The sequence below is a fragment of the Schistocerca cancellata genome, chromosome 6, assembly GCF_023864275.1.
Source record: "Schistocerca cancellata isolate TAMUIC-IGC-003103 chromosome 6, iqSchCanc2.1, whole genome shotgun sequence".
Lineage (NCBI taxonomy): Eukaryota > Metazoa > Arthropoda > Insecta > Orthoptera > Acrididae > Schistocerca > Schistocerca cancellata.
The window spans coordinates 568,252,528-568,267,484 of record NC_064631.1 but is presented as its reverse complement, the minus strand read 5'-3'; the positions used below and the strand labels follow the sequence as shown (position 1 = coordinate 568,267,484).

Below are 14,957 nucleotides of genomic sequence, written 5' to 3'. Positions count from 1 at the left end.
CAGTTAACAGACATAATAATATTTGTTTATTATATTACTTTGCACTCACATCATCATTCACACTAATAATTAAACACTCTAAATCAACAATAATTAATAGGACATAATTTTCACAGAAGATACGTTTTTTCCAAAATGTACTGACTATGTGCGATTTAAGTCTGTAAGACACTAACATCTTTTGGCCACAGCTGTAACTGTTAGGAAATGCTGCACTATAACAGTACACCTGTTGCACCAGAACCATGACTCATGTATGAAGCTTATCCGGTCACCACTGTTCAACTTACATAGGTACTATGCTTCAAAGTTATCACAGGTGTTCTCAGTGTGCACCCACGACGGCTTTAGCAGCCAATGTAGTCACATTTCATAATACTACTCTAAATACAGTTAAATCCATAATTACTATCAATTGATATTCACTATTTTCCATGTTGCATGTTGACAAGTGATGCATTTATCTTTCTCCCATTACCATAGTACCAATCATGTTAGGCAGATCTCAGTAACTGCATGTACTTCAATATTAGTCAAAAGTTATCCTTAAGTTCCATTTAACATACAACCTAGAACATGGCTCACAAAAAGACTTTTAAAACACAATTTCTGTGACTGCAGTCAGAGGGGTGCTGGGGATAACATCATTAGTAACTGAACCCTTGGTGCAAACACCAGTTATCTCATAGTTATTGTGGTAAGTGGGCCAGTGGTGGTACTTGGCTGCAGCAATGACACTAGCTGACATGTCTACAAGCTGCTGCACCTTCTCCTGGTGTAGTTGTAGTAAGTGTCACCATTGTTATTTGTGAGCCAGTGTCCATGTCTAAACTCACACCTGCCCAGCCAAGCACTTTGAGTCAAGCGAGAAATACGAATCGACTTCATGCCACTCAGTAATTTTTCCCAATTTTAATGATACTAATAATTTATATTCTCAGCTGCAAGGTTTATTTGAAATAATAATGTTATAGAAATAATAATGTTGTAGCTGTTTGAAGTCTGATATGATTATAACATTTCCCCTTGTTTTGAATTTTTTACCAGTAGTACAGTAACAATGTTACTTTCACTTATGGTGTGTTAATCAAACAACCACATCTGCATTGACTCAAGGACACTACAGTTAACAATTGGAACGGAAACCTACACAAATGGAATACAAGTGTCACCTGGTTTATAACATGACATCCTTGCACAACAATAACAATAAATACTAACTGTAAAATTTAGCCATACAAATTCAGTGGATCAATCTTGTGTCAATTAGTGCACTTTCTATTCATATGAAGGAATAATATTTGTCTATTCTGTATTTTGTCTTCATGTTTCATTGACATTTGAATGTTATGCCTACAGCAGATTTTATGTTTGAAAGACAAGAAAGAGAAAGGTGTCGATAACTCATGAGCAAGAACATGGCAGTCAAAACAGTGGCACTAAACGGAAATATTTAAGTTGCCAGAGTAGGACACTGTTACCTGCCAATTCATTCTGGTTGATCTAAGCTGCCTGTTTGTAGTTGTTAATAAGTTACCACTGTATTACAGTATAATAAGTGAAATCAACTAGTCTTGAAGGATTTGTTGACATGATATTTCTCTGCAGGCCAAATAACAAGATGTTTTGTTGAAAACTATGTATCTGTGTTGGAAGCATCCAAATAAAGCCATTTTTCCTAAGACTTTTCCAAGTTTATAGAAAAATTAGCAGTCTCAGTCACACTTATGAAGAATTCAGTGACTGTAAAAGTAAGTGTTGCCTGAAAATGGCTCGCATTTGCCATGAAGCATCTACAGACCAAAATTCTTATTTTTGCTCCATCTTTGTCTCTAGAATTCTGTTCAGTTATTTTCAAATGCACTGAGTGTCAAGGTGAAATTACTTAATAATTATGTAATATTTTCCAATTCTGGTAAATGATAAACAAAGAATTATAAAGGAAGTGAAAATTGCTACACACTTTTCTCTTTTTTTCTGGCATTCCTGGTTTACCCAGATTTGTTCTTTGAATCTTACAATTTGTGTAAATCATTTTGATAGTCAAGATGAATGCCCACAGATTTTACAATACAGTTATGATTGAACAACTAGGTCATTGGTGCATTTAAACAGAGCAATCTAATGTTGCTAAAATAGCAAATTTATTCTTTCATATGAGAATGCAGAAAAATGTCTTCTAAAATTGACAGGTTGTTTGGATGACATTCGACTAGAAGGCAAGCACCTTCCTCTACCTCCAGCAATGAACGGAACACAGTGGGGACAAGCAACAATGGCACGGAATCTGGAACGTAATTGTCCATCAAATAATCCCTGTGCAAATGTTTTGTGCCCAGATCCATTTGAATGTGTTGACTTGTGGAATGACTATGAATGCACGTAAGTATATTAATATATTTTTCAATTCAGGCCTTCATCATCTAATGAAAGTATACCCTGATATCCACTTAAGATAATAAATATGAAGTTTTTAATTTTGTGCAATACTGTACATTTTTATTTCATGATCATGGAATTATATTTCCATGTAGTTGTGACAATGATTAAATTAAGTGTGCAATATCCTATACCTTGAGCTAAATTCTCAGATGCATATTAATAATATTTTTATTCTAACATTGCTTTTACAAATCAGCATTAATGCATCTTCATAACATAGTGATCATATTAATATTTCAAATGTTGTTAATAATGCCATCGGAAAAGCCCAGACATGACAGCTGCTGAGTTTAGGTGCTTCATTATTTTGGTTTTGCCCACAACTTTTATATTCATTTGCTATCTAGTCTTATAATGTTTAGCATTAAATTAGTAGTATGAAATTCACAAGATTTAACCCATGTGTTATTTGTAGTATCACCTAGATTCACTGTAGCTAACAGGAAGATTTTTTTAAAGGAGATCTCAGGCTGTACTTTGTAGTTACAGTTCTCCTTGCTCTCATTGATATAGCTTTCATATACCAAATTACAGCCAGCTGCTGTGAAAAATAGTGGAACTGATTTATAGTTTATGAATTGTAGGAAATAAAACTAAAGTTATTGCAAGATTAGATGACGAGGAACAAAGACTGAACTGCTGCTCTGTTAGTTTATTAGATGCAAGTTCCTATAAGCACACACAATAGTTTATTATGACAGGCAACATGCAGAACTATAAGGAAGATACTACAGATGCCACAACAATTAAATCTTGCTACTTTCATAGTACTTGTTCAAAGCCAAGCTTCTTGTATGTAAGTATGTCTCCATAAAACACACACTTTTTCTGGTATTACTGTTACTCAAACCAGATCATACATAGGACAAGAAATTTACTGAACAAGACTCACTGAACTTAGTGGCAGCTGTTGCTACATTGTTGTGTACCAGTGTCTGCAAACAGAGTTTGTGTATCTGCAGGAATACTAAATAATAAATACTTCAAGTTCAATCACATTCTGACTTTACAAAACTTATTTTGGTGGCTTTTGTGTGACTAATATCTCACCTGCTTTTAGTACGTCTAGTGGAGCGCATATAATGAGATCCAACAGGATAGCATTCAGTCTCTGGGAATACAGGACTTCACTCTAAATGGGTCACTTAGTTCAGCTATTTTTTAGTATGGATTTTGGTGACGCACTACTGTGCATTCGTGCCTGTCACACATCTGCTCTAGCAGATGATGTGTCACCCAACAAAAATCCATATCATGAACTGTGTGTGTCCAGGGGCAAGAGTCTTCTCTGTCGTGCACTTCTTTTTCTTTAAAGCATGCTACAGGAATTGTCCAAGTTCTGGCACTTCCTGTGCTGACACCGAGCTGTCCACACAATGAATGCACAGATTTACAGGTCTTTTGGCGTTAAGTTCATGTTCAAGTTATTTATTAGGACTAAATGGCTTGCGATAATGCTACAAGGTAGGTGCACAACCCTTTAAGACACCAATGGTGAGTCGGTTTCTTGTGTTTATAAAGCAAATGGCATTGCAGACCCCTACAACACCTATGGAGAACTGGTAGGCAACGTTGATTCATGGCAACATTATTCAGCACACACCTCATGGTCTCATATCCTGAGTGAGGAGTATCAACTTCACAGAGCTCTTTAAATTATGAGTGCAGCATGATTGGACCTCTTTTCTGTGAACTATATGCAAACCAATGTGGCACCATGCCTGCAGCCATTAGAGACTGAAATCCCCAACTGTATTAAATTAACTTCACATATGGTACCTCAAGTTCATTTATTTGTATTTTGCTTTGATCACTGTTAGATTAGCTTTGTTTACTATACCTCAAGATCATTAACAATGTTTCTCATGTTGTCTTAAAAAGAAACTGTTGAACTGACTTCATCACACACAGGTGGTGGGCACCCCTCAAATGTACTCAAAGCCTTCATATGAGGGGTTGGGTGGGGATTTACAGACCAACTCAGTTGAGAGTTTTTATTCATAGACATTTTTGTGGCGACTTACCTTTGTAAATGTAATTTGCAATTAATTGTGCCTGTTAACGTTCCAATAAAGGAATTGTTTTGTATTTGAATTTCCTTTGGTTACAATGTTCCCATAATTTAACCACCGATTTTACCCTGTACATCTAGCAAATGCTCAGTGTCCGCCTGTTGTGTTCACAGTACGATTATGGTTGCAAGTGTTTCAGAAATGAATAATCTAGTTTAGAATAAATATTTCCATTTGCTACTAAGGTAGAGTATCACTTTTGAGGAAACTTAACTTAAAGAAATAACATTTTGAGACTACAGAAACATATTAGCATAACTTACATAATTCACATTAATGACAGTATATTTGGCAGAGTTTTCAAACAATTTAGTAGTTTAACAACAGTTCCACATTACATATACCGTTGTTGTTCTTTGACATTATCATATATGTCAATCTCCTCAAAATTAAATAAATAAAGTATTATACTAGGACTGCAAACATCCTCTTAAGACCATGAGGGTTCAACAGTTGACCATAAAGTAAGCATATATTGGAATGTTACTGCTGGTATTCGTTGCTGGAGAGTATTCAACCAGGGTACATTTGTGTGAATGTGACCTGTCAGTTGTTTGTTCACAATTATCTTTACCTTTAAATCTTTTCTTTCTGCACTCACTCATGTCACTCCTTGAAGTTGGAGTCCTGCCATGCAGTGCCAGCTGTAGCTATATCAAACTTCTTCACTGTTTGCATGAAAGTGCTGTTACAATGGAAGATCATGTTTGCTGCCCACCAGCTAAGTAATTACAGGACCACTTCTCTTCAAAAACCTTCTGTATTTAACGGTCCCCATATCACCTTCAACATATCAATTAAACATTCACATTTAAGCTCTTATTAACCAAATTCATTGACAGATGAATCATTAGCATCCCAAATTCAGGAATTAATTAATTCCATATGATCCTTTGTTTTCTCCTTCAGAACAGTAGCCACAGTTGTCCTAACCTACTCCTATTTGGTGTCCATGGTACCCCCAAGTCTCAAATGACTCACTCCTTCCCTCCCTCCCCACCCTCTCGCCACAGTAAAACACACACCCTCCATCATGCCTTGTGGCTGTATTCATATTTGCATTTTGTATCTCCACATAAATAAAAAATGTGTGCACGGTATATAGTCTTTCCTCTACCACTACCATCATAATTTAAAGTTTCTACACAAACCCCTTTTATTGGCTCAGTAAAAATGAAATGGGACATGTTGCTACCTTGAATAGCAGCATGAACCACCATGAAAATATATATACCCATGTACTGTCATAGTACCACCATAATACATGGGTATACATATTTTCAACAGCTTCTCACAGTATGTTTAATACTTTGGAGGAAAGTATAGTTGTATTTATGAGTGAAATAAAATGCTTTCTGTTGTCCATCTCCTCCTGTCCCATGGAGAGGTATCCTCAGGATTCTTATTACTATTGTAAAAGAATTAAGCTTTTGTTATGTGTTTGCTTCTAAAATGTGTCACTTTTATTTTAAATAGTTCATTAATACTCGCATACAAGCTACATCAAACAATTACAATCCTAGCAGCACATCCACCAACTTCTTTCATGCCTACTTGCAGGCATACTTGGTACTGAAGATCTAGAGTATGCTGCTCAAGCATCTGTTGTGTCATGTCCTTAACAAATGTGCTGCATTTTCCCAGATCCTGTCAGGAAATCTATGTCTTTCAGTTACAGTGTCTTCTACTTACTTCGAATGTTTCTTTCATTTCATACTGCTATATCAATAAGTAGTAATACTACTTATTACTGATATAATGTGAGTGGCTCCTTTAGTTTGCCACTGATAAAATTGGATATTATCAGGTTTGTTCTCTTGTTCAGAGACGTTATCATTGAGTAATCCACGTTTAAAGAGAGTTGTCATTCAGTAAATAAAATGAAAACAAGCACCCAGCAGGAATATTTGTCTGTAGAAAAGGCCATCTTAAGTGAAAATTCTGAGTGTATTTCTAATCCAATCAAATAAGAATATCAGAAATGACAGCAGTTCTAATACACTTGCTTGGGGGACTCCTGATGTAACATATGTAACCTAGTTTGTCATACTGACTGGTGATTGTGCAACATAATTGTAAGTAAAATGAGAGAAGTTTCTTTTCTGCAATGTCTTCCATTATATTTAAGCTTAAGATGTGTAATAAGATCCTGCAATAATTGTACATAATAGATATTGGTCTTTGATGGGAGAGTCGTGCAGTCAAAACTGTGCCATAGAAAGGGATTCGTGTCAGATTGTTCTGAGTGCCTTGCATGGAAATTACTTTGAGCAAATAACTATACCACCATCACTAATGAGTAACTAAAAAAATCCAAACTTTTTGAATCAATTAACAACAAGGAGGGAATCAGTGATCATAAGGCTACATTAGCATCGATGACTGAGTATTACAAGGAATGTTAAAGGTGGGCAAATATTTTTTGTTAGCAAGAGTGATGTGACAAAAACTGCATAGTGTCTAAGTAGACATCAAATATACAGTTCTGAGGACATTGATATGGAACACAAATGGATGAAACTCAAAGCCATTTTACAATTTGCCTCAGATAAGTATGCGCTGAGGAATGTTGAGAGTTTGAAAATAATCAGTGTGTTTCTGTAGTTGTGTTACAAAGTTCATGCAAATGCAAAGAGAGCTTCATCTCCAATTTAAATACAGTAAAAGCCTAGTAGATGTACAACAACTGAATAAAGCCACAAGGAGGTTCATGAGAAAGGAAATTGACAAAGTCCTAATCAGTGTTTGGTTTTGCATTAAGTCAATAAGCAGATGGGAATCATCTGTTCAGTTGCTCAGTGACCATACTGGCACTGAAAACAGATGGTGATGGAAAGAAGGCCATAATACTGAATTCGGTCTTCTGAAACTGTTAAAAGTGCAGAACATCATAATAAATTCCTACCTTAAATCAGAACATGAATGTCAAAATGGTAGATATCTGTTAAAGAGTGGAGAGGCATCTGAATTGCATAAGATATCAAGATTCTACAGAGTTTATGCAAAAGAACTTTCTCCTCTCCTAGCTGTAATTTATCATAGGTTGCAGAAGCAAAGGAAAGGTACCTAGTAATTGGAAAAAAGCACAAGGTATTCCCATTTTCAAGAAATGGTCATAAAACATATATTTCTAGATATGTATTGCCAATGTCAATCTGTTGTACTATTATGGAACATGTTTTATGCTCTCACACATCATGACTTTTTGGGGTAAGAAACTCTCCTCTATAAAAACATGGATTCTGTGAACCGAGATCTTGTGAAACTCGGCTCACTCTGTTTGTCCATTAGATCCAGAGTGCCGTAGATGAAGCTGCTCAGGTTAACGTCGGGTCCCTAGAGCTCTCGAAGACATTCGATACCACCATACACTGTTCAATGAACAAAATATGAGCTTACTGAGTATTGGACCAGATTTGTCTTTGAATTTTACTATATGGTTGTTATTGTTCATAATTTATATTAATGATCTGGAGACTAATATTTGAGATGCTGTGAAGATGTTCTCAGACAATGCTGTTTATAAGAAGGTTGCAACAACAGAACACTATGCAAAAATGCTGAAAGACATGGAGAGGATTGACGATTCCTGGGCATTTATCCTAATCATAAATGAATGTAACGTATTGTGCATTAACAGACAAAGAGAGAAACTACGTTCGATCACACTTCTGGTGACAAATCACTGGAAACATTGACTGCCTATGTGCTTGACTAACCTTTCACAGTCAGTGCTCTTACTGAGCGAGTTATTCAGGCATGACTAGTGGATTCACCTTCACAACTTCAAATCTTTCAATACCTCTCTTCTGCTTTCTAAACTCATAGAAGCTTGCCTCCATATGCTGCTGGATTAGCACTTCTTGCAGAAAGAATTGAAGATATATACATTTCTTGCTTAAATTCATATCCATTTAAACTGGCAAATAAAGTTCAAGATGTTATGTCTCCAGAGCGTCAGGAAGAACTATTGTAAGCAGAAAGACTAAAAACCATTTGTAATTATCAGTTTATGATCCTAATTTTGAAGAAAAATTTGAGAGAATTAACGAACAAACAAGAATATGGTCTACATAAGTGAAATGTTTTCCTTAGTCAAGTGTCCAACATGAAAGATGATACAATTATTACTGCTCACTTGTCACTTTTTCAGACATCCGCTTGATAGAAACTAGCATTCAGATAGCAGTGATATGTCCAAGAATCATCAGATTATGTTCCACCTGTAATGGTTTCTCATATTTATTAACATTATTACCCTCTAATAAACACAAAGTCAAATAGGGGTAATGCAGGAGTAGGTTTAATAATGAATAGGAAAATAGGAATGCGGGTAAGCTACTACAAACAGCATAGTGAACGCATTATTGTGGCCAAGATAGATACGAAGCCCACACCTACTACAGTAGTATAAGTCTATATGCCAACTAGCTCTGCAGATGACGAATAAATTGAAGAAATGTATGATGAAATAAAAGAAATTATTCAGGTAGTGAAGGGAAACGAAAATTTAATAGTCATGGGTGACTGGAATTCGAGTGTAGGAAAAGGGAGAGAAGGAAACATAGTAGGTGAATATGGATTGGGGCTAAGAAATGAAAGAGGAAGCCGCCTGGTAGAATTTTGCACAGAGCACAACTTAATCATAGCTAACACTTGGTTTAAGAATCATGATAGAAGGTTGTATACATGGAAGAACCCTGGAGATACTAAAAGGTATCAGATAGATTATATAATGGTAAGACAGAGATTTAGGAACCAGGTTTTAAATTGTAAGACATTTCCAGGGGCAGATGTGGACTCTGACCACAATCTATTGGTTATGACCTGTAGATTAAAACTGAAGAAACTGCAAAAAGGTGGGAATTTAAGGAGATGGGACCTGGATAAACTGAAAGAACCAGAGGTTGTACAGAGTTTCAGGGAGAGCATAAGGGAACAATTGACAGGAATGGGGGAAAGAAATACAGTAGAAGAAGAATGGGTAGCTTTGAGGGATGAAGTAGTGAAGGCAGCAGAGGACCAAGTAGGTAAAAAGACGAGGGCTAGTAGAAATCCTTGGGTGACAGAAGAAATATTGAATTTAATTGATGAAAGGAGAAAATATAAAAATGCAGTAAATGAAGCAGGCAAAAAGGAATACAAACGTCTCAAAAATGAGATCGACAGGAAGTGCAAAATGGCTAAGCAGGGATGGCTAGAGGACAAATGTAAGGATGTAGAGGCTTATCTCACTAGGGGGAAGATAGATACTGCCTACAGGAAAATTAAAGAGACTTTTGGAGATAAGAGAACCACTTGTATAAACATCAGGAGCTCAGATGGAAACCCAGTTCTAAGCAAAGAAGGGAAAGCAGAAAGGTGGAAGGAGTATATAGAGGGTCTATACAAGGTCGATGAACTTTAGGACAATATTATGGAAATGGAAGAGGATGTAGATGAAGATGAAATGGGAGATACGATACTGCGTGAAGAGTTTGACAGAGCACTGAAAGACCTAAGTCGAAACAAGGCCCCCGGAGTAGACAACATTCCATTGGAACTACTGACAGCCTTGGGAGAGCCAGTCCTGACAAAACTCTACCATCTGGTGAGCAAGATGTATGAGACAGGCGAAATACCCTCAGACTTCAAGAAGAATATAATAATTCCAATCCCAAAGAAAGCAGGTGTTGACAGATGTGAAAATTACCGAACAATCAGTTTAATAAGCCACAGTCGCAAAATACTAACACGAATTCTTTACAGACGAATGGAAAAACTAGTAGAAGCCGACCTCGGGGAAGATCAGTTTGGATTCCGTAGAAATACTGGAACACGTGAGGCAATACTGACCTTACGACTTATCTTAGAAGAAAGATTAAGGAAAGGCAAACCTACGTTTCTAGCATTTGTAGACTTAGAGAAAGCTTTTGACAATGTTGACTGGAATACTCTCTTTCAAATTCTAAAGGTGGCAGGGGTAAAATACAGGGAGCGAAAAGCTATTTACAATTTGTACAGAAACCAGATGGCAGTTATAAGAGTCGAGGGACATGAAAGGGAAGGAGTGGTTGGGAAGGGAGTAAGACAGGGTTGTAGCCTCTCCCCGATGTTGTTCAATCTGTATATTGAGCAAGCAGTAAAGGAAACAAAAGAAAATTTCGGAGTAGGTATTAAAATCCATGGAGAAGAAATAAAAACTTTGTATATTGAGCAAGCAGTAAAGGAAACAAAAGAAAATTTCGGAGTAGGTATTAAAATCCATGGAGAAGAAATAAAAACTTTGAGGTTCGCCGATGACATTTTAATTCTGTCAGAGACAGCAAAGGACTTGGAAGAGCAGTTGAATGGAATGGACAGTGTCTTGAAAGGAGGATATAAGATGAACATCAACAAAAGCAAAACAAGGATAATGGAATGTAGTCGAATTAAGTCGGGTGATGCTGAGGGAATTAGATTAGGAAATGAGACACTTAAAGTAGTAAAGGAGTTTTGCTATTTGGGGAGCAAAATAACTGATGATGGTCGAAGTAGAGAGGATATAAAATGTAGACTGGCAATGGCAAGGAAAGCGTTTCTGAAGAAGAGGAATTTGTTAACATCGAGTATAGATTTAAGTGTCAGGAAGTCATTTCTGAAAGTATTTGTATGGAGTGTAGCCATGTATGGAAGTGAAACATGGACGGTAAATAGTTTGGACAAGAAGAGAATAGAAGCTTTCGAAATGTGGTGCTACAGAAGAATGCTGAAGATTAGATGGGTAGATCACATAACTAATGAGGAAGTATTGAATAGGATTGGGGAGAAGAGAAGTTTGTGGCACAACTTGACCAGAAGAAGGGATCGGTTGGTAGGACATGTTCTGAGGCATCAAGGGATCACCAATTTAGTATTGGAGGGCAGCGTGGAGGGTAAAAATCGTAGGGGGAGACCAAGAGATGAATACACTAAGCAGATTCAGAAGGATGTAAGTTGCAGTAGGTATTGGGAGATGAATAAGCTTGCACAGGGTAAAGTAGCATGGAGAGCTGCATCAAACCAGTCTCAGGACTGAAGACCACAACAACAACAACCCTCTAATACATGTTTATGGGTATTAGATGATAATAATGTTAATAAATACTCTTTGAAATTCTGAAGGTATCATGGGTAAAATACAGGGAGCAAAAAACTATTTGCAACTTGTACAGAAACAACATGGTTGTAGTAAGAGTCAAGGGGCGTGAAAGGAAGCAGTGGTTGAGAAGGGAGTGAGATGGGGTTAACAAGCAGTGAAGGAAACCAAAGAAACATTTGGAGTAGGAATTAAGGTTCAGGGAGAAGAAATAAAAACTTTGAGGTTTGGCGATGAGATTTTAATTCTGGTTGGTTGGTTGGTTTGGGGGGGATTAAAGGAACCAGACTGCGACGGTCATCGGTCCCTTTTTCCAAAAAAAAAGTAAAACCACCCAAAGAGAATAAAAAAACGAACAACAGGAAAGACGTCAGACGACACAGGACAAGAAATACTCCTACAGAGATCAGACGAAACAAATTAAAATCACACAGAGTGTGACAGTGGTTGGCCGACCATAGAGATAAAAAGGAAAAGCCAACCACCGAGAACACATTAAAAACTCAGCGTAAAATCGTAGGCCAATGGCCAGAATCAACACAAAAGAACAGAACAAACACTCAAGAGTAAATAATAAAAACCCCCTGCCCGAATAAAACGGAAAACTATGTCAGCCATACCAGGGTCATCACATAAGAGGGCAGGGATGCTATCAGGCAGCGCAAATGTCTGCCTGACCACAGCTAAAAGGGGGCAGGCCAACAAAATGTGGGCCACTGTCAAAGCCGCCCCGCAGCGACATACAGGAGGGTCCTCCCGGCGCAGTAAATAACTGTGTGTCAGGTAGGAGTGGCCAATGCGGAGCCGACAAAGGACGACAGAGTCCCTGCGGTTGGCTCGCAGGGATGACCGCCACACAGTCGTCGTCTCCTTGATGGCACGGAGTTTATTGGGCATGATCCGATTGCGCCATTCAGCGTCCCAAAGCGCAAAAACTTTTCGGCGGAGGACTGCCCACAAATCAGTCTCTGGGAGGCCAACGTCCAGAGACTGTTTACTCGTGGCCTCTTTCGCCAGGCGGTCAACATGTTCATTGCCCGGGATACCGACATGACCGGGGGTCCACACAAAGACCACAGAGCGGCCGCAACGCGCAAGAGTATGCAGGGACTCATGGATAGCCATCACCAGACGAGAACGAGGAAAACACTGGTCGAGAGCTCGTAAACCGCTCAGGGAATCGCTACAGATAACGAAGGACTCACCTGAGCAGGAGCAGATATACTCTAGGGCACGAAAGATGGCGACTAGCTCAGCAGTGTAAACGCTGCAGCCAGCCGCCAAGGACCGTTGTTCAGAATGGTCCCCTAGAGTTAGCGCATACCCGACACGACCAGCAACCATCGAACCGTCGGTGTAAACAATTCCAGAGCCCTGATACGTGGCCAGGATGGAATAAAAGCGGCGGCGGAAGGCCTCTGGAGGGACCGAGTCCTTCGAGCCCTGTGCCAAGTCGAGCCGAAGGCAAGGGCGAGGAACACACCACGGGGGTGTACGCAGAGGCGCCCGGAAAGGAGGTGGAACTGGGAAAAACCCAAGCCCGCAGAGAAGCTCCTTGATGCGTACGGCGATCGGACAACCCGACCGGGGCCGACGGTCTGGCAGATGGACGACTGACTGCGGGAACAGGACACGATAATTTGGATGCCCGGGCAAGCTAAAAACATGGGCAGCATAAGCGGCCAGCAAACGTTGGCGTCGGAACCGCAGTGGAGGTACACCTGCCTCCACTAGGACGCTGTCCACAGGGCTGGTGCGGAAAGCACCAGTGGCAAGGCGTATCCCGCTGTGGAGAATTGGGTCCAGCACCCGCAACGCAGGTGGGGATGCTGAGCCATAAGCTAGGCACCCATAATCCAGGCGAGACTGGATTAACGCCTGGTAGAGCCGCAACAGGGTAGATCGGTCGGCGCCCCAGCGGGTGTGGCTCAAACAACGCAGGGCGTTGAGATGCCGCCAACACGCTTGTTTAAGCTGCCGGATATGAGGCAGCCAAGTCAACCGGGCATCAAAAAGGACACCCAAAAACCTGTGGGTCTCCACCACAGCAAGAAGTTCGTCGGCAAGATAAAGCCGCGGCTCAGGATGGACCGTTCGGCGCCGGCAGAAATGCATAACGCGGGTCTTGGCAGCCGAAAACTGAAAACCACGCGCTACAGCCCAAGACTGCGCCTTGCGGATTGCGCCCTGTAGCTGACGTTCAGCTGCTGCAATGCTAATAGAACTATAGTAAAGACAGAAGTCGTCAGCATACAGGGAAGCGGAGACAGAATTTCCTACTGCCGCAGCGAGACCGTTTATTGCAATTAAAAACAGGCAGACACTGAGGACAGAGCCCTGGGGTACCCCGTTCTCCTGGACGAGGGAGGAACTATACGAGGCCGCGACTTGCACGCGGAAGGTACGATACGACAGAAAATTTCTGATAAAGATCGGCAGAGGGCCCCGAAGACCCCATCCATGAAGCGTAGAAAGGATGTGATGACGCCATGTCGTATCGTACGCCTTCCGCATGTCGAAAAAGACAGCGACCAGGTGCTGACGGCGGGCAAAGGCTGTACGGATGGCCGACTCAAGGCTCACCAGATTGTCGGTGGCGGAGCGGCCTTTACGGAACCCACCCTGAGACGGAGCCAGAAGGCCCCGAGACTCCAGCACCCAATTTAAGCGCCGGCTCACCATCCGTTCAAGCAACTTGCAAAGAACGTTGGTGAGACTAATGGGACGGTAGCTGTCCAGCTCCAGAGGGTTCGTTCCAGGTTTCAAAATGGGGATGACAATACTTTCCCGCCATTGCGACGGAAACTCACCCTCGACCCAGAGACTGTTGTAAAGGTCGAGGAGGCGTCGCTTGCAGTCCACTGAAAGGTGTTTCAGCATCTGACAGTGGATGCGATCTGGCCCGGGAGCGGTATCAGGGCAAGCGGCAAGGGCACTCTGAAATTCCCACTCACTGAATGGAGCGTTGTAGGGTTCAGAAGCGTTGGTGCGAAAAGAAAGGCTCCGACGTTCCATCCGCTCTTTAATGGAGCGGAAGGCCTGGGGGTAATTCGCAGAAGCGGAACTCATAGCAAAATGCTCTGCTAAGCGGTTTGCAATGACGTCGGAGTCAGTACAAACTGCACCATTCAGTGAGAGCGCAGGGACGCTGGCAGGGGTCCGATAGCCGAAGACCCGTCGAATCTTGGCCCAGACCTGCGATGGAGTGACATGGAGTCCAGTGGTGGACACATACCGCTCCCAGCACTCCTTCTTGCCTTGGCGGATAAGGAGGCGGGCCCGCGCACGCAGCCGTTTGAAGGCGATAAGGTGGTCCATGGAGGGATGTCGCTTGTGACGCTGGAGCG

At 40.6% G+C, this 14,957-nt stretch overlaps 1 protein-coding gene across 1 annotated transcript in view; it reads left to right on the top strand.

Annotated features, from left to right (window-relative positions):
* LOC126088434 (neural-cadherin-like) overlaps positions 1 to 14,957 on the top strand; it is a 295,055-nt gene that overhangs the window by 182,836 nt on the left and 97,262 nt on the right. The window contains exon 22 of the mRNA XM_049906576.1: positions 2,193 to 2,382. Within this exon, the coding sequence (XP_049762533.1) occupies positions 2,193 to 2,382 (190 nt within the window). The remainder of the gene's footprint in view (positions 1 to 2,192; positions 2,383 to 14,957) is intronic.